The sequence below is a fragment of the Mauremys mutica genome, chromosome 13 (genome assembly GCF_020497125.1).
Source record: "Mauremys mutica isolate MM-2020 ecotype Southern chromosome 13, ASM2049712v1, whole genome shotgun sequence".
NCBI classification, from domain to species: Eukaryota; Metazoa; Chordata; order Testudines; family Geoemydidae; genus Mauremys; species Mauremys mutica.
The window spans coordinates 10,003,911-10,024,443 of NC_059084.1; the positions used below are offsets into that span (position 1 = coordinate 10,003,911).

General features: G+C 47.0%; 1 protein-coding gene and 1 long non-coding RNA gene across 10 annotated transcripts in view; one reads left to right on the top strand and one right to left on the bottom strand.

The window, feature by feature from the left end:
- The window catches only part of PHACTR3 (phosphatase and actin regulator 3), a 165,121-nt gene that overhangs the window by 55,745 nt on the left and 88,843 nt on the right, over window positions 1-20,533 (bottom strand). For 7 of the 9 annotated variants that reach the window (XM_044986069.1, XM_044986068.1, XM_044986073.1 and 4 more), the window contains 4 exons: window positions 14,738-14,899; window positions 10,814-10,891; window positions 5,856-6,035; window positions 514-714 (listed from right to left, as the gene is read on the bottom strand). In XM_044986069.1, coding sequence (XP_044842004.1) covers window positions 514-714; window positions 5,856-6,035; window positions 10,814-10,891; window positions 14,738-14,899 — 621 coding nt within the window. The remainder of the gene's footprint in view (window positions 1-513; window positions 715-5,855; window positions 6,036-10,813; window positions 10,892-14,737; window positions 14,900-20,533) is intronic. The other 2 variants (XM_044986072.1, XM_044986076.1) reach the window with 1 other exon arrangement.
- The window catches only part of LOC123348564, an 82,410-nt gene that overhangs the window by 42,081 nt on the left and 19,796 nt on the right, over window positions 1-20,533 (top strand). The window contains exons 2-3 of the long non-coding RNA XR_006573214.1: window positions 10,766-10,982; window positions 11,804-12,072. This is a non-coding gene — a long non-coding RNA (uncharacterized LOC123348564). The remainder of the gene's footprint in view (window positions 1-10,765; window positions 10,983-11,803; window positions 12,073-20,533) is intronic.

A 20,533-nucleotide genomic window follows, 5' to 3' on the forward strand; every position in this document is an offset into this window, starting at 1 on the left:
TTGCACAGCTCCAATTTAGACCTACCCTAATGAGCAAACCCTTCAGGCAGAAAGCTTTGAAGGATCTATTGACGTGAGCTTTGCAGCTGACAGCTGAGTTCACTGCTTCTGGACTGTTATCACACTGTGATTCTGTATTGCAAAAAGCATTTAAACCTTCCTTGGTTTCATAGCGACTTGTGGCAAGTCATGCACAAGATGCTGATTGGGTAGCTGTTTGCTGTCAATGTCATCTGCTTTACATGGATTAGTGCAGGTGGACTTACTGCAGCCTCCTGCAATAAACAAACCAGGACAGGTCAGATATATGTGCAACATGCAAAGACTCAGTGCTTCTAGATCGGGGGCAAGATCTTCAGCTGGTGTAAATCATGAACGCTCCATTCACATCAATGGTATGACATTGATTTACACCAGCTAAGTAACTGTCCCAAAATATATATAGGAGAAAAATGATATACAAGGAGAGGACAATGTCGATGGGATGAGACTTTATTGACCAACATGACTAACCTGTTACACTCTTGATTTTGGAGATTGCCTTAGGTGGTGGAATTGGAAGTGAAGGGGGGCTGGGGAGCTGTGCTAGGTTTCTTTCCATTGGTTTCCGTGGGGAATCTGTGGATTCAGAAATAAGTAAGGCTTGTGGAGTCTCTTCGGTTACTGGCAGGCAGGCATCTTCTAGTTCTTCAGTGGACACTGAAGGTTTCTTGGCTAGTAAAAGGATCAGAAGCAGTAGAATTAATGAGACATGAAATTAATAATGATGATGATGATAAACCAAGGGGCCATACCAGGAAGATTCAGGAAAACAGAATTTATGGCATACAGCTAGCAGCACTTTTTTTCCACAGTGAAAATAATGAATGTGTGCAATAGCCTACCAGCCAAGGTTGTTGAGGTAAAAATAAAACACACTGGGCTAACTGAAGAAAGAGTTAGATACTATGTTCCTAAGGAAACTGATGAGCCTTGAAGGGTCATTTCCCTTCCCCTCCCCCACAAAAAAGTCTTATGTTCTTTTCTATAATGAGGACAGCAGGGTATAGTGGTTTTTGAGAACTGCAATTGATTATTTTGTAGAACCCAGCTGCAATGATTTAGAGTTACCATGTGAGCACTTCTTGCTAGGAACACAAATGAAGGGTAAGGAATGATTAACTTTTAATATAGCCTCACAGATCTTTCTATGATTGTTCTCTGCAGGATTTCCTGGCAATTTTTATTTTAATCCTATTAAAATGTGACTTCAGCTTGCAGCCCAGTTCCTCTCTATTCCATCTGATGCCAGGGTGGCTCAGTCTTTCTTGGGGATGATGTTAGGAACCAAGATTGAAGCAACCTGATATAAGAAGACCTTCCCTTGGATAACAATAACAATGCTACAACAGGGAATAGACACTGGGATGTAGTGCAGAAGAAATCGCCATCTCGAAGGGGCTGATGCTACAAGCTGCGGAATGCCTCCTGAATGGTGTTGAGTGCACTCAAGTCCAAGGAAGTCAATAAGTGCTGAAGCACTCAGCAGCTTTCCAAACAATTTGCATCCTTGCTTTTAGAATGCAAACGGAAGGCTCCAAAGCAGTGAGGCAGTAGGACACAATAGCCTTGGCAAGATAATAGTGTTTAATTTGTTGACAAACAGACTAACGTATGTGTCTAGAAATGGAGTAACGAGTATTTATCGTTTGGGAAAGTTGGGGGAGTACAATAAATACGCAGCGTTAGTCAGAGATGACTGTTGCAAAATTTTGCTGGATAGAAAGAAAAGTTGCCTCACTTGTGAAATAATCACCTCGGTTTTCAAGGACGTCCTTGCAATTGCTATATATATTTTTCAAATCAGGATTTTGTGAAGGTTGCCCTCAAAGATCATTTGCTATGTATACAGCAGGGGCCAAATGCTAAGGTGAAAAGCAGAACCATGCTTTATTTTGATGACCACTCAAGCCACGTGAAGTAGAGCAAAAGGAAGCCACTCGTGAGTGATGTTAGGTATCCCTGAAGGGGTGAAATTCCAAGTATTATTCAAGAACCAGGAAATGCAGTGGATCAAGACAATAGAGTTTCAATTCTGGGGACCCAGGAATGCTGCTGATGGGAAGCTGTGAGAGTGATAAAAGGGAGGGTGTTGCTAGTCAATTGGGCTAGATCGGGGTAGGCAACCTATGGCACACGTGCCGAAGGCGGCACACAAGCTGATTTTCAGTGGCACTCACACTGCCTGGGTCCTGGCCACTGGTCTGGGGGGCTCTGCATTTTAATTTAATTTTAAATGAAGCTTCTTAAACATTTAAAAAACCTTATTTACTTTACAGACAACAATAGTTTAGTTATATATTATAGACTTATAGAAAGAGACCTTCTAAAAACGTTAAAATGTATGACTGGCACGCAAAACCTTAAATTAGAGTGAATAAATGAAGACTCGGCACACCACTTCTGAAAGGTTGCCGACCCCTGGGCTAGATCCAGAAAGGCTCAGACTTGCAGGACCTAACTTCAGGCACCCTGCCACCTTGTGGAATCCTCAGTCCCAAGTTAGGTGTCCATGCTCCTTATACAATAAATGGGGAGAGTCTATGGGAGTCACAGAAAGCCAGCAAGGTGAGCAAGGAGCGAGTCACTGAAACTAGCCCCACCCTTCAAAGGTAGTTCCACTCAGGGTTCACAGTCACCAACCCTCTCCTGGAGATAGGTGCCTAAGCTAGGTCAGACATTATTTTGCAAAAAATAGTGGTGGTGGTGATTTCCTCTCCCACCCCTTATAGCCAACAGGCTAGTGCTCAGAGCAGTGGTTCTCAAAGCCGGTCCGCCGCTTGTGCAGGGCAGAGGAGGGACTAGAATCCAGAACTCCAAATTCCTTGTCCTGGGCTCTGGCCTTGAGACCATGACAAAATTCCCAGAATACAATTTTCAAAACCAAAGTTTTTCTGTTTTCCACTGGGCTGGGAACCTTTGGGTGATACTGCCATGAAAAACTGTCAGCTGATAAACCAGAAGAACACATTTCTGTCTGAATACCACATGTCTAGAAACCCAGAAACATTCAGAATACACCATGGAAATTCCAAGTTGTGCTATTTGTGTGTGTGTGTGTGTGTGTGTGTGTGTCTGGGTTTCTTTGTTTTTGTTTGATCTTAACTTTTCATTTGAACTCCAGCAAGCTAGACAAGTTTAAAAATTTTAAATGAAATCCTTTGTTGCTGGCCTGGTCTCCTTTTTTTAATATGTGCACAGTAGACCTTTTATCTAAATAACATAAAATTAAATACACACAATGGTGAAATATGTGCACATGCACATGGACAGGCTTGGACCATATTATTTCTTGAATGTCCAACACTCCAATTCAAGCCAATGCAGGAGGCTTTCTCCAATACACACCTTTTGTTACTAACTTCAGTGGAAACAGGATAGGGTCTAGAATGGAGGATTTGCCAGAGGTTGGTAAAGAGGAGCTAAAAGGACGTGTAACAAACAGGAGTGGGTATTGCTGCGTAGGAAGTAAGCTGTTTGGGAAAATTAAATCCCACCTTTCAGCGTATTGAGGCTGGAGAACTGATACATACCCCAAGGGAAGAAAAAGAAATGCAGACGACAGTAAAGGTTAGGACAGAGAGATGGTGAACAGAACTGGCATTAGTAAGGGTCACTGGAAATAGGGAAGATCTGGAAAGAAATTAATAGCTACATTCACAATTCAGAAACGAGATGGAAACAATTCAAGAAACTAGGACTCTGCAAATGGGATTTCAATTGCGAAGGAAACAGTGATGAGAAACAGATGTACAGAGAAATAGACGCCATAGTCCAATAGAGGAAGTTTATTATTAATCATAGTAGTGCCCGGAGGACTCCAATTAGGACTGAGACTCCTTTGTACTAGGCACTGTTCAGACACAGAGACATGGACAGTCCCTGCTCTACCAAGCGTGCAGTCTCATTCAAGACAAGACACATCAGTGGATAAACTACACAGTAGGAACAGCTGCAGGAGGGAGGAAAACAGCAATAAGAGTGAGAGTTCATAAAAGCCAACTATATGCAGGGCTAGAGTGTTTTGAGTATTTATTTGTTCAGTTTTTATTGTGAGATACACAGAAGGGTGAAAGCACAAATGTTAGATGCCCCGTGAATAACAAATCTGTTTTGGGACCGTTCATGATGAAATAACACACCGTGTTGAAATAGAGAAGATAAGCTAGGTTTAAAGAAATGGGTTGATACAATAACACAAAAGTCATCTGTTGTCTCCTGTGGGCAAGTAGGAGAAGGGATGAAATATCTGAGGGGAAACCATTTAGGAGGGAGTGGAGTTACCACAAGCACCAGAGGAACAATCTGATATATCATGAAAAATTCAAAACAACAGTGGTCCTGGAGAATAGACCAGAGAGTGAGAGAGAGCTGGGAATGTATAAAAGACAGAAATGGAAAACTGAAGTTGTATTTAGAGCTGCAGTGGAGTAAAGAAGAAGAGCTGGGGGGAGGGATAGCTCAGTGGTTTGAGCATTGGCCTGCTCAAAGCAGCATTGTGAGTTCAATCCTTGAGGGGGCCCTTTAGGAATCTGGGGCAAAAATCTGTCTGGGGATTGGTCCTGCTTTGAGCAGGGGGTGGGACTAGGTGACCTCCTGAGGTCCCTTCCAACCCTGATATTCTATGAGAGGGGGCAGTGGAGGGACTGGGACATGGAGCCAAGGAAAGTGGGGAGTGAGACTCTGGAATGAGAGGCCTGGTATGGGAAGTGGGATGAGGAGGCTAGGGTTTGGCAGGAGACTGGGAATGGGGCAGCCTGGAAGAGACAAAGGCAGAAGGGTCTGTAACCACTCCCCTCAGGAGCCGGAATAGGATTCCTAAATATCAAGATTCTTCTCCTGTCAACAACAAACTTTGCAATCCACTGGCAAAATGTGCAACTCTTCTCCTTGTAGTGGTTGACCCACATAGAGATGACAGCCTACTGCTACCAGTTACTCTGTTAGCTCAAGTGGCCAACGTCGGTGTGGTGGCTCTAAAGTTTTTAACCCCTCTGAGTTGTTATGGTTCTGCAGGATCAAATTTCTGGGTTTTTTTTCCCCATTTTGTTTTTATAAAAGCCTAGGAAAGTATATACCAAACACTATGTTAAAAGAACATTATGTCGGCAAAGTCACACTCTTGACATTTAAGAAATGTCAGAATTCAGGCAGAATTATGCCAATGAAAGATTATCCTACCCCAAAAGGTATCCTCAGGCAGCCACTTAGGTGAGCTTTACATCAGCTTTTCACTGCTAGAACAGTGCAAAGCAGACTTAACCAGGTCCAAATCCTGGTTTGTATTCTGAGCTAGGTCAAAATATATGGGTGATTAGATGAAGGGAATTTGGTTTGTGTTTATCTGTACTATTGATACAGCCCTGCTCGTTGTAGTAATTGAAATATCTTGTAAATATTGTTCCCTAATCCCAGCTGGGGTGACAATAGCAATGTGTGTGCCTGCGCATGCACAAACATGCATCTAAAGGAAGATGGTCTGGTGCCTCTTACAGTCCACATGCCATTATACTGCTACCCATCCCCTGACATGCAGCCAGATTCTTGGTATAGGAAAGAACTCTCCTAACACCAACATGGCATCGTGTCAAAGCAGTCTCTCTTATGTGTGCAATTCATCCCAATACTCCTGGCTTTGTGTGTCCCTCAGTAAAATGAAGGTCTCAAAAATCACTATTCTTACAGGACTGATTGATTGCTAAGCTGGTCTGGAGGGACTGAACTGAACACAGTGCTCTGGCTCTCTGATGCACCAATTTATTGGACTCATTGCATGGCAGCTCAATAGAAGCACGTTAGCATGTTCTGTCCAATACCTGCATCGTCTTTCAGCTCCTCTGAGTGCAGCTCCTCGCCAAGTGAGGTTGTATTTGTTGTTGCTGCTGTACTTTCCTGCTGCATCTCTTCTGAGGTAAATGCCTGGCATACGGGGGATGAAGGGTCACTCTGCATTGATCTGGTGGCACCATCAGCAGCGCATGCTTTGCCTCCAGCATCTAAAACACCATATCACTTAATCTTAATTAAGTCATCAGCTGCAAAAGTGAAAACATCCCGCCATTCTCGTTCATTAGCGTATGCACAGATAGCCTATCACTTATCCTGCAGCGTTCCTTGCAAGAGCTCACTTTGGCAGCATCTGTCATTTCCAGAGGTGCTGAGTGCCTACAGCTCCCACTGACATCAGCAGGCCTTGTAGGTGCTCAGCTCCTCTGAAGATCAGGCCACTGATATTTGGGTGCCTCAGTGTGCATTTAGGGGCTCTGTTTTAGACACCCAACTTTCAAAATGTTGGGGCACAACTGAAATCCAAACCTCTCTTGACATAGGGCCAGATTCTGATACTCTCCCACTGAGGAGTGAGGTCCTCTGCCAATAATCCCATCAGCTGTAAGCATTCTGACACCTTTTTAGCTTCTTAAGTATTTTCCAACCCAGGGAATGTTCCTCAGTGGGAATACAAACTATGCTGTGTCTCACTTCCCTGATCCTCTCTCAGCAATTACCGGCTCAACACCACCATTGCAAAATCAAGCAATTACTTCCAGCTTGAGCCAGCTCTCTCCAATGATGTGTGTGTAAACTGTCCACCTCTGACCAGATAACTTATATTTCTCAGTCCTAGACGCTCCTCATTAGAAGTTCATGACAAGGCTGTCTTCTCCTTTGTAATGATTTCATTGCAAGTTTCTTAAACAGTGATTTAAAGGAGTTAACGTTCACAGACCACTTTTTATTTTTTAATATGGAGACCATTTGCAGAGTATCAGAAGTCAGCCTACAAATGCTGCAGAGCTAATGCAATATTTTATAGGCTGAGCTCATCCAATCTGCCTCATAATCACGTTTGGTGAAAAGTTACTGTTTCTTAAAATAGCCCCTGCAGTAGCACAGTTGCTATGATACAAGGAAAGGGGAAAAAAAGTTCATTGCCTATGTTTCAGCTGATCGTGAAGCCAGCCTATACATAATCACTGGCATATTAACAGCTGTCTGCACTATTTGTAAGACAGAGCTTTTCTTCCAGTGCTGTAAAACATTTTACATTTGATCAAATCTACACTTCGCAGCTAAAAGGGGAAAAACTCCATAAATGTTTCCCAGGAGCAGAATGGGCGGCTCTGCTTTGTAAGTGCCCTGTGTTCTCCAAGAGATAGCTGCTGCTTTGGCAAGCCACCAAAGGCTGCACCACAACAATAAAGATACCGAGACAGAATGTTAGCTCCTTTAAATCATTGCCTAAGAAAACTGTAATGACTCATGAAATAAGCAGAAGCCAGCCCTGTCGATGACCTTCTAATGAGGAGTGTCTAGGACTGAGAACTATGAGGTCCCTGGTCAGAGGTGGACCTCACATCCTCAGAGCACTTTAGAGATGTGGCCGGAGCTGGAAGGAAGTGCATTGATTTGCAGGGGTGATATTGACCCCATAGATTTTGGCACTAGGATGGGGGAAGAAGGTAACTTTATACCCATGGGTGAGGAAAACACAAGAGAATCTACACCACCAGAACACCATGGAAAGTGATCTCAGGAAGAAGCAATGCTCTTCCATGCTGGAGTAATCAGCCCACTACCGTGCAATGCAGTCAAGGAACAAACCTTATCATTAACTTGCTCCTGCCACTGTAGAAGCCCTGGGGAGCACGTGCACCCCCCAGGGATGAAGGAAAGCCTCAGAAGTGGCACAGGTCGGGCAGAGTTAACAGGCGACAGCAACCCATGGTTAATGAAAGCTGCTGCATCATTTCCAGTAGAGCCCACTGGTGTCAACATGGCTACCCTGTCCCTAGGCCGTACTCAGCCACGCCGGGGAGGAAAGGGGAGTGAGGCTGCTCACATTGTGGCACCAGCCATGGGACGGGGTGAGCAGGGGTTCCTTGCTGGCTGTTCCCCTCTAAGCATAAGTGGGCCCAGGGCTGCCCGGGGGGGCAAGTGGGGAAATTTGCCCCAGGCCCCTGGCCCCACAAGAATATAGTATTGCAACTTTTTTTTATGGAAGGGGCCCCCAAAATTGCTTTGCCCCAGGCCCCCTGAATCCTCTGGGCAGCCCTGAGTGGGCCTTGGCTGTGCTCAGAAGTAGGAGGAAAGTAAACCGCCCTTTGAGAAGGCGGGTGGTAACTTACCACCCATCCGCAAAGCGAGGCAGGCACAGGAGAGGAACTGCTCTGATGATAGTTCCTCCCTGGGCTGCTCTTGAGTTGAAGCAGCTCCTGCTCCGGACCTTACCCAGAGCTGGGCCGAACGGCCCTGCAAGGGACGCTGCACGGTTTCTGGTGTAGTGCGGTATGTGAGTTAGCAGAGGGGCACGCCGTGCCGGTGGAGTGTGTCGCTGCTGCTGGAAAGATGTGAGGGCAGGTTAGCAGGTTTCTCAGACTTGATCTCCGTCTCTCACTGTTTGGATTACTTTACTGATGTGAGCAGGTACCGGGGTGGGGTGGTAGGCACATAAATACCTTTGTGAATCCCTCCCCGGATGTTCAGCATGAGAGCAGAGTTCCAAAGAAAAAACCCAGGACTTAGAGATTTACTGTGGTGTGCTTAGCACAATGCTGCTGCTCTAACAATTGCAGTTTATTGCAGTGAGTGTCCATTAAAACAAGGATTGACTGAAAAGATTAGAATGCAACTGCCACAGCATTATTGTAGCTGAGTAGGCTTCTCATCAGTTATTAAAAGAGATTCTGGGCCAATTTTTAACAGCAGTTAATAAACTGCATATGTTAATAAAGCCATAAAATAGCCCCTGAGATTCAAAACATCCATTGTGTTGGAAGGAAATAACATGGAGCATATTATATTGTCCTTTGGTTGCCCATAACTCCCACTCTCCCGTCTAGACAGTTGTGTGGCATTGTAAATTTGCCTGATGGTTTTATAGGCTTCATGTAACTGTAACAAAGAGAAATTAAAAAAAAAAGGGGGGGGGGGAGAGTGTGTGTGTGTGTGAAGGGAAATACCCAGCCAGTCCATTTCCAATTGACCTTTAAAAACCCCATTCCTGTTTAATAAACTAGGCTTATCTGCTTTTTGCTAAAATTATTTTAATACATAGCCCCCATTGAGCCAGGACTCAGTGACAAGTGAAAAGCTGATCCAATCCTACTGCTATTGACTTTGATGTGCTCTATACCACTTGTCTGTACTGCTCTCTTTAAAAACCCATAACTTCCCGTGTCTTCAGATTCAGAGATCACTGAAAACCATGGAGACAAGCCCTGAGAAGTCTACTAGATATACATACACACGTACGTGTGTGTGTGTGTGTGTGTGTGTGTGTGTGTGTGTGTGTGTGTGTGTACACATACATATACACACCCCTAGTAGATTTCGCAGGGCTTGGCTATGCGGTGGGCTAATGCGCTGCACAGGTGTAATTTTGAAAGCGCTCTAACGTGTTGCACATAAAGTGCATCAGTAGGATTTACACTGACCAGTTAAACAAACTATTTGAAAGTGCTCAGTACTACCTGAAAGTGCACTAGGGAACCTTTTGTGCACACCTGTGGAGTCTACACGGAACAATTAATGTGCAATATATTAGTGTGGTTTAGAAATCAGAGCCCCATAAAGCACGTTACCCCACCATGTAGAGAAGCCCTCAGACTTAGATTTACCTATCGAGTAGTACCAATGTGCTACCAGACCAAATATTGGTCTAGAATTAAGAGCAAAAGAGTTCAGTGAAAAACTCCTCAAATTTAACAGCCAAAATTATGAAAAAACTTCTATTTTAAAGTAAGTTGGCCATGTAGGTTTATAGCTTGTACTTAAGCATCATACATATAGCTTTTCTGCAGTTATGACAGGTTTCTCTGTTTAAAATGCTCACTTTCTGTTCAGTTACTCTCCATCACAGCCTCATCAAGTGTCATTATGAGAGTTATTTATAGATTTGGAATTTTGTTTTAAACGAGGCAATATAATTATTGCTCCTATTAGTTTCAATAAAATATTCCACCTCTCCAATTGGACTGACTCAGCTGGCCCCTCTTCCTTCATAACACCATCTGTTACAAAGTTCTCAGCCTCAAGGGGGAAAGGCTTTTTTTTTTTTAAGCTATCTTTAGAAAAAAAACGGCTGTTAGAAGTGATGCTGGGAACACACCAAACCTGGTAGAATGCTAAACTCTCTCAGGAACAGGTCTTTTGTTCATTTAGAAGCATCTGTTTGGGGGTCTTAGACAGAATCACAAACCTTCCTGCATATGTATGGCAAGTTATCATCTTGCATTTACTCATTGCTTCACACTGGTTTTGTATTCAGGTAAGCTTGTAAAAATAACAGTACTCGATGCCTCACTCTTCTGTAGGAATGAAGAACTCATATAATTAGAATACACCTTGTACTAAACTTGGCTTACCAGAAAGACAGCTGAAAATATGGATTAATCTCACTCTATGAGATCTGAGTTCATGGATTGTACTTGCTAGCTTCATTACTGAATAGTTCTGTATAGCTGAATTCATATTCATATAAGCTTTACTGAGTTTCTTGGCAATCTGAGTAGAAGGGCTTATGGCAATTGCACAAAATATGGTTGAATTCATGTCTTGTGTAAACCCCTGACAGTGGAATGGCACCCAAGATAGCGTTTCACCATAAACCACACTGGATATGTTGAGTGACACCAGGTCTGAAAGTGATCCAATGACTGTTCAAACTGGTCACTGTTTTTTTTCTGACTGTGGGTTCTTATCATTTCTTGCCATCACATGTTTCCAGCCCTCATGTAAAGGACAAGAATAAAAAATGAAGACGGGGTTTACTTGCCTTGTTCCATCATCTCCAGAAGACCTTTCTTAATGAGTTCATCCCGACCTGGCCTTGCAGTAATCTTCTTCTCTAACACTGCAGAAAGTGATAGCATAACATAGAAAATCAGAGCAAACAATGGATGGAAGTAGACACATGAGACAACTCAATATGAAAGCTGCAACAGGTGGGTGCTCTGTAGTCCCACATGTAGTGAGCTGACCAGAGGAGGACTACACAGTTGGAGTTTTAGAGGGCAAGTGTGGTTTGTGACCAGCTGGCCAGTTCAGTGTGTTTTCATTGCTAGAGCACTGGTAGTATTGCTAGCCAAGGTGCAGGATGCTGAAAAGATCAAAGCTTCCAAAAGGGGTTTGAACAATCATGTTCATATCCAGATCCAAAGTCCCAAGGGTGTTGCAGACCAGGTCTTTGATTGGACCCATTACACATAGGTGCCAGCGGTCTGGTTTTCAGTCTAAACTTTCCCCAAATTTGGGAGATGTTCAGGTCCTGGTTTGGGTTCAGACCTCCTTGTACAAAGCAGTAGGAAAAAAAGTTAATGTGTGTGACTGATTTGCAGGGGCAAGACAATGAAACCATCCCTACCAAGCTTTCTTGCCCACTAACCAATGTGCGCCTCTCTTGAACCATGTAATTTGTATTATTTGTTGAATATATTATCGCACCTGACTGATCTTCATCCACAAAGCTGAGGCCTATATGTGCCCTCCTTGCTTAGGAATTTGTCTAGTAAATCACCAGCTAATTCCATTCACAGAATGAAAAAAGGGGGTTTCCAATCTCTCTCTTGCTGTTTCCTATATCTCTAACTACCTTCCATTCTGTGAATTAGCCCCTTCTATGTAGCAGAGCAATTTGCCAAGTTTGAGAGGAGTGAATCTGATTTAACTCAGTGTTTCCTTTTCTAGATTTATCAAACCACCAGAGAAATGCAGCTGCATGGTGTTGAGAATGGTGGCAATAACACTGTGTCCTCTCTCCTGATAGCACTTCAGCTTCCATGGTCAGGGGCAAGTCCTGCACTCATCCTCTTCGGCAGAAGAAGTAGAGTCCTCATGCAATGGAATGGTTCTGCTCTGCACAGTGTGCAACATTTCACACCAGGGATTCATGTTCCCGAGTCCCCAGAGAAGAGGCTCCCTCTGTCTTAGAGTAAAAAGGTATTTCAGGGGATGAGTGAAAGGCTGGAAAACGGATTCAAGGCTAACAAGATGCAGCAGTCATTCCTACCAAGGTGCAGGGATGCACAACATGTGGTAGGTACTATACTCTCGATGGTGCAGTAGCAAGCATGGAGCAGCCTTGCAGAGCGTGTTCCTTCTCACATGATCCGCACAGAGCACCCATGTGCCCAGCCAGTTTGCATCAGCCCATGCACAGGTACCAGGAGTCGCTCCTTAGAATCTCAGGAAAAGACAAGTGACTCTTGTTTCTGAGTGCTGTACTCTGGGGGTGTCTTCAGAGATTCGAGAGAGCAGACTCTCTCCCTCACACCGTGGTCTGCTGGGCATACCTTTAACACGGTGGCTGACACTTTCAGGAAGGAATGTTTACATTCTATAGAGTGTTCTGGTTAGGAGTCCAGCCCTACCAGTCAGAGTAGCTCCCTCTTGTCGTTTTCCATAATGTCAGTGTGACTCCCCTCCCACCCCCCAGAAAGGCAGAACAAAACATGGAGTCGTGTTTCTAGCAACTGTTCTCATGCACAGAAAGTCCCCGAGGAGTGAAATAATGACTGCAAACTTAAATTAAGTTTGCACATTACAGAGAAGACACCCAGTAGTCGTTTGACTGCCACTGACCTTACTGAATTAGTTGTATCAAGAATTGTTAGGATTCATTTCTATGCCCTGTTGGTAATAAACTAAAGGTGTCTGGGTCAAAAGATGATCTTGGTGTTTTGCTTTGGCTGAAACAGGAAAACTGTGTTTTCTCTTTCTGATCATAACATTCATTTTCCATTATATCGGTCACTGGTGACTAATACAGTTGAATAATATATGCTATGTTTAGAGTTCCTGATAAATTCCCTGCCCAAAAACAAGAATTTAAAAATAAGTTTAAATACAATATACATGTACAAAAATCCATGTTTAGAAAATTGAAAAAATCATCACCAGCAACCAGAAACCTCAATTATGTGATGTATGGCTACCATTTAGATGCAAAGCTTTGGCAGATGTCACTAAGCTATAGGAAGTAGAGCTGGTCATATACTATTACTCAGAGGCATTATTTAATGCATTTTAATATTTATGTTAAGTAATTTATCTGAGTAATCCATTTTTCTCATTATTTAACCTACTGTTCTTGTTTTTGTTATTGAATTCTGAATGCAAGGGGCCAGATTAGTACCACCATATAGCCACAGAGCTGTCGCAGTGTAGGTTTCCTCACGCTGTCCCTCTGATGTGCATTAACCCTGAGCTGGAGAATCTATCTCTTGGAAGTACTTGAGCTCATGTTAGTCCATCCCCTCTCTGCTAAGTGCCAACACAGGGATCAGTTATGAAGTTGTGGACCTGGATTGATACCATTGACTTATTTCACAAAGGCCACAAAGAGCCCAGCAGCTAGTTATTACTTTGAGATGCATCTGACGAGGGGCTAATTCCAAGTACTTATGGAAGGTTCTCTTAGGGTAGGTCTACACTTACCGCGCAGGTCGACGCGGAGAGTTCGACTTCTCAGAGTTCGAACTATCGCGTCTAATCTAGACGCGATAGTTCGAACTCCCCGCGCGCTCCGGTCGACTCCGGTACTCCACCACTGCAAACGGCGGTGGCGGAGTCGACCTTGGAGCCGCGGACTTTGATCCCGTGGTGTCTGGACGGGTAAGTAGTTCGAATTAGGGTACTTGGAATTCAGCTACGCTATTCACGTAGCTGAATTTGCGTACCCTAGTTCGACCCCCCTTCTTAGTGTAGACCAGGCCTTAGCTTTTCTGGGGATTTTAGGTATAGAATCATAGAATCTCAGGATTGGAAGGGACCTCAGGAGGTCATCTAGTCCAACCTCCTGCTCAAAAGCAGGACCAAACCCAACTACATCCCAGCCAGGGCTTTGTCAAGCCTGACCTTAAAAACCTCTAAGGAAGGAGATTCCACCACCTCCCTAGGTAACCCATTCCAGTGCTTCACCACCCTACTAGTGAAAAAGTTTTTTCCTAATGTCCAACCTAAACCTCCCCCTCTGCAACTTGAGACCATTACTCCTTGTTCTGTCATCTTCTACCACTGAGAACAGTCTAGATCCATCCTCTTTGGAACCCCCTTTCAGGTAGTTGAAAGCAGCTATCAAATCCCCCCTCAATCTTCTCTTCTGCAGGCTAAACAATCTCAGTTTCCTCAGCCTCTCCTCGTAAGTCATGTGCTCCAGCCCCCTAATCATTTTTGTTGCCAAAAAAGGTAGATTGGAAGGAATAGTAATGAGATCCCTTCTGCACTTGGCTTTACCAGAAGGGCCAGAATTAGGTGCTACTGAAAATGAGTGAGGGTATCTAACTCCACGAGTGGTCCTCTGACTTCAATGGCACTATTCATACCTTACGTTGAATAGTATCTTAGATATCTCAGTCTGGGCTTTAAATTAGCAGCCCCTGCTAATGCTGCGGAATCTTCATTCCTTACAAAGATCAGTGAAGGGCAGAAGCGGGGAGGTGAGACAGTGGACAGCCTGATAAATCAAGTTTTGGATTTTGTTCTTTGCTGACTGGATTGGTAGAAATCCTGTGGCCAAGAGGTCAAATCCTAATGGTTCCTTCCAACCCAAAAATGTCTGAATCTAGGACAGGCCAGATTCTTACACTTCCATGTAGAAACAGCTTATCAATAACCTGCCCTACTTCAGCAAACTCTGCTCATTTTTCTTCAAAGGGTAGACTTTGCCTTGCACTGAATCAAGCTGTTGCTCTTCCCATACCTGCTGATGTTTGCTTTAGTTTCTCGTTTTTCTTTTTCCTCCACTTCCATGGTTTGAAGATCCTGCCCAGTGTTGCCAGCTTGCTGTTCCTTCTCACAGGCGGAGTTCTAATCCCTGAGACCAGATATTCAGAATGCATTGCAGGGGACTGCTCCATCTCATCTGAGAGGCAAAAACAGAACAAAGCTGCTGGTTAAAAGAAAATAAGACCAAGTGTTTCAGAAGAGGCTTAGTAAGGCAGGGGGAGGTATTCCAGCTTAAAAGAGCATTTGGTTTAGTCACCAAGCAATGTAGTGCAAGACAGGGAAATGAAATCATTGGAGTCCTTAAAGTAGGGGCACCAGATCCACGGATGCTGAGCAGGGTATGTGCCAGCATAGCTTTTTGTACTGCAGGGGGGACCTTTCTTGGCTTTGTATCTCACCCATCACCACTGACTCCAAGCACCTGGTATCTGAGTGACTCTCTTGAGGCCCCCTTCAAGGAGTCCATCGGGGGCTAGTTCCATGGAGTTTATGAGCTCCGGTGGAGGAGATGTACTGAATTTGTGCATCCCCAGCCTGCCCTGCCCATGCTCCCATCCTGGCCAGGGATGCTCACTTTTTGGCGTGATTCCCTACAGCCCTCCCCCCTGCCCAAGGGAGGTGAAGGCCTCGTAACTCCCCTTCCCTCCACATCAGACTATCTCATGCTTTCTCAATGAGAGCATCCTCTGCCAGGCTCTTACTCCAACAAAAGCACCTGTATGAGAGATGGGGAGGCTGTCGCTTTAAATGTTATGTTGGACTTGGGAGCTCACTTTCTTCCTTGGCCTATGAAGGGATCAAACTGGAAGTGAAGTGAAAGGAAGGAGCCTCGTGCTAGCAAACCACAAGAATTGTTAGTCACAGGCTGAGTTGGTGAGTAAGGATGGCCCAAGGGGTGGGACACTACCCTGTAACACACGAGACCGAGATTCAGTTTCCTGCTCTCTCACGTTTCCAGTGTGAGATTGAGCAAGTCACTTTCTCTCTGTGCTTGTTACCCCTGCAGATGATAGCACTTCTCTACCTCACCTGGGAGATTGTGGGGAATAAGTGCTCAAATGCTGGGGTAATGAGGGCCACATAAGTACCCAAGGTTGGTAGACCGTAATAATAAGTGCTGCAACAACACCTAACACTTGCACAGCTCTTTCCAGCTTTAAAGTGGTTTATAAAAACTGATTAATTTACACCACGCCTGTGTGGTAGGTGAGTGTTAGTTCCAGTCTACCAGTGTGGAAATTGAGGCACGGAAAGGTTAAAAGAGACATTTTTACAAGTGACTGCTGATTTTTGCGTGCCCAACATGAGACACCTTGGGACTGACTTTCAGAGGTGCTGAGCAACTGCAGCTCTTAATGACTTCAGCAGAAACACTGGATACGCAGCACTTTTGTGTGAATCAGGCCCACGTGGTCTCAAGTTAAGCACCTAAAACCATTGGCCATTTTGGAATATTTAGGTCTAAGAGGCGGCTTGCTGAAAGTCAGAGAGGAAGTTCGTGACAGAGCTAGGATGAGCTCCCAGGAGGGGACTTCCTGGTTCCCAATTCAGTGCTGAAACCACAGGGAGGGACTGTCTTTGTGCAGTGCCTAGCACAATGGGGTGCTGGCCCATGAGCAGGGCTCCTAGGTGCTATGCTAATGCAAACCAATAATAATAGTAATAATCAATTAATAAGAAAATTCTCCTGAAAATGAACTGTCCTCACATAACTACTATAGAACACATCTGTTTGTATGAACTGGCTCAGATTTTTACATATGAGGATAGATTGTTTGGCATAGAATCATAGAATCATAGAATTCAAGATCAGAAGGGACCATTATGATCATCTAGTCTGACCTCCTGCAAGATGCAGGCCACATTAGCCGATCTACCCACTCTTTTAGCAAGCGACCCCTGCCCCATGCTTCGGAGGAAGGCGAAAAACCTCCAGGGACACTGCCAATCTGCCCTGGAGGAAAATTCCTTCCCGACCCCAAATATGGCGGTCAGCTGAACCCCGAGCATGCGGGCAAGACTCTCCAGCCATACCCTCTGAAAGAGGTTAAGAATATCATATCATTGACCCAATTTGACCCAATTAAGTACCAGTTTGGCACTTAATTGACCTATTGACTAAGCCCGTTATCCTATTATACCATCTCCTCCATAAACTTATCTAGCTTAATCTTAAAGTCATGGAGGTCCTTCGCCCCTACTGTTTCCCTCGGTAGGCTGTTCCAGTATTGCACTCCCCTGATGGTTAGAAACCTTCGTCTAATTTCAAGCCTAAATTTCCTGACTGACAATTTATATCCGTTTGTCCTCGTGTCTACATTAGCACTGAGCTGAAATAATTCCTCTCCTTCCCTGGTATTTATCCCTCTGATATATTTAAAGAGTGCAATCATATCTCCCCTTATCCTTCTTTTGGTTAAGGAAAACAAACCGAGCTCCTCAAGTCTCCTGTCATACGACAGGCCTTCCATTCCTCGGATCATTCTAGTGGCCCTTCTTTGTACCCGTTCCAGTTTTAACTCATCCTTCTTAAACATGGGAGACCAAAACTGCACACAATACTCCAAATGAGGTCTCACCAACGCCTTATATAACGGGACTAGCACTTCCTTATCCCTACTAGAAATACCCCGCCTAATGCAACCCAAGACCGCATTAGCTTTTTTAACGGCCACATCACATTGCCTACTCATAGTCATCCTACGATCAACCAGGACTCCCAGGTCCTTCTCCTCCTCCGTTACTTCCAACTGGTGCGTCCCTAGCTTATAACTAAAATTCTTGTTAGTCATCCCTAAATGCATAACCTTACACTTCTCACTATTGAATTTCATCCTGTTACTAATACTCCAGTTTACAAGGTCATCCAAATCTCCCTGGAGGATATCCCGATCCTTCTCCGAATTGGCAATACCTCCCAACTTGGTGTCGTCCGCAAACTTTATCAGCCCACTCCTACTCTTGGTTCCCAGGTCAGCAATAAATAGATTGAATAAAATAGGACCCAAAACCGAACCTTGAGGAACTCCACTGGTAACCCCCCTCCAACCCGACAGTTCCCCTTTCAGTACTACCCTCTGCAGTCTCCCCTTTAACCAACTCCTTCTTCTTCGAGTGATTGCTCCAATGCATTCCAGTTAGGTGTGCGCGCCGCGCGTGCACGGCTTCTCCGGAACTTTTTCCCTAGCAACCCCGGCGGGCCGGCTGGCGCCCCCTGGAGTGGCGCCGCCATGGCGCTAAATATATACCCCAGCCGGCCCGTCCGCTCCTCAGTTCCTTCTTACCGCCCGTGACGGCAGTTGGAACTGTGGAGTGCTTGATAGCTCTTCACGTCCCTAGCTTCTCTAGTTCATTGTTGTACATAGTTAGCATAGTTAGTCATAGTTGTTCAGTTAGCATAGTTAGTGTTAGTTAGTTAGGCTAAAAAAGGGGGGGTTCCCCCTTTTTTTGCCTTAGCCGGTGCGGGCTCATGCCCAAAGCACCGGGCTTTAAGCCCTGCACGGGGTGCCAGAAACCGATGCCCGTAGGAGACCCGCACGACGCGTGTCTCCGCTGCTTAGGCGAAGGGCACCGAACTGACAAGTGCCAGATCTGTTTAAAATTCAAGCCGCGGACCCGCAAGGATCGAGATAGCCGCTTAAAACAGATCCTCATGGAGGAGTCCCTCCAACCACCGGCACCGCCCGCGCCGCCTCCGCGGCCTCCTCCCGTGCAGGACACACCGCCGGCACCGACTGCGGCACCGCCGGCGAATAAAGCGGCTGCGAAGACTCGGCACCGCTCCCTCTCGCCCGCCAGGAAGCAAAGACTGGCAAAGGCTTTGGCTCAGGCGCGCGTGCAGGACTCCGCCAAGGCGACTCCGCAGCCTGCAGCCCCTGTGGTGCCTCTGCACAAACAGTGCATTGCACCGGTGACTCCGGCGCCGCAAGGGCCATCGAGTCCGGCGCCGCCTCGCTCCCCGGTGCCGTCCGTGGTCGAGCTTCGGCGGCCGTCGACGCCGGAGACGTTCGCCTCTGCGCGAGAGCTGATACAGCTCATAGAGGCTCCAGGCCTCCGGCCCCCGGCACCGCCGGCGCGGGCTGTCGTCTCCAGGGGAAAACCGGCGGCAATGGTCCGGCCACCCTCCATGGAATCGAGGCGTGGACGTCGGTCACGGTCCCGGTCTCGCTCCCGCACCGTCGACAGCTTGCCGTCCCGCCGATCGCGCTCCCGGCACCGCACCCCATCGCGGCACCGATCGCAGTCTCCTCGTCGGTCGAAGTCCCGGTACCGCTCCGTTTCGCGGTACCGGTCGCACTCCCGACGTCGCACCAGATCGAGGTCGCCACCAGCTAGGCACCGCCGGTCTCAGTCCCGGCACCGTTCCCGGCACCGAGACTCCCGCGGACGCTCCAGGCGTCGCAGTTCGCACTCTCGGTCGAGCTCCCGACACCGGTCGAGCTCCCGACACCGGTCGAGCTCCCGGCACCGCGGGGATCATGGTCGGTCTCGGCATCGGAGATCTTACTCTCGGTCGAGCTCCCGGCACCGGACCAGCCCCCGGCACCGGACCAGCCCCCGGCACCGGCGGAGCTCCCGGCACCGGTCGAGCTCCCGGCACCGGTCGAGCTCCCGGCACCGTGAAGACCGTCGAGCGAGGTCGCCTTCCCAGAGCCGAGGGGAAGAGCATCCCCCGGCGGTGTGCCCTGGACCCTCTTTGGCACCTCCCTGGCCTTCCCGCCCTGAGTCGGTCGCCTCCGGCGCAGAAGCCTATGGGCTCCCGCCTCCAACGCCGCCGGCCCAGCCTCGCGGGGCCCAGCAGTGGGGTTTTTGGGTCCCATGGGCACAATATGAGTCGGACGCTATGCCGGCTCCGCCGAGGCCTCCAGCGGCCCACCGCAGAGTCCCAGAGGCATCGATATCCCGACCACCGCCATCCCCACCGCCAGCCGTTCCGGTGGTGCCAGAGTGCCCCTCCGAACCCCCAGCCCACCACGCGGTGGACCCCTCTTCGGCTGAGGTCGTTCAGGAGTTATCCTCCTCATCCTCTCCCGATGAGGCAGTGGCCGGCGCGGCATCAAGGGAGCCGCCCCCCGTTGATGCGAAGGCGCACCAAGACTTACTCCGCCGTGTGGCGACGGCTATGGACCTCCCTATAGAGGAAGTAAAAGAGGACGAGGACCCCATCACAAACGTGGTGGGGTCAGACGTGCCACTCCGGGTTGCGTTACCTTTTGTGCGCACGGTCCAACGAAACGCCACCACCATTTGGCAAACGCCTGCTTCCGCGCCTCCCACAGCCAGGGGAGTGGAAAGGAAGTACTCAGTCCCTCCATCGGGCTATGAGTACCTGTACGTGCATCCAACTCCGGACTCCCTGGTGGTACAGTCCGTTAACGATAGGGAGCGTAACGGCCAGCCGGCCGCTGCCCCAAAGGCGAAAGAGGCAAGGCGGATGGACCTTCTCGGCCGAAAGGTCTATTCTGCAGGGGGCCTGCAGATGAGGATCGGTAACCAACAGGTCCTCCTGGCCAGATACGTGTTCGACATACTCACGTCTCTGGCCAAGTTCACTGACCTCCTGTCGTCAACATCCCGCCAGGACTTCACCACAATGTTGGAGGAAGGGAGGCGGTCCTCTCGCTCCTCCATTACAGCCGGCCTCGACGCGGCGGACTCAGGGGCACGGACCTTAGCAACAGGGGTCACGATGCGGCGCATCGCCTGGCTCCAATCTTCCACCCTGCCTCCAGAAGTCCAGTTTACTCTCCAGGATTTGCCCTTTGACACC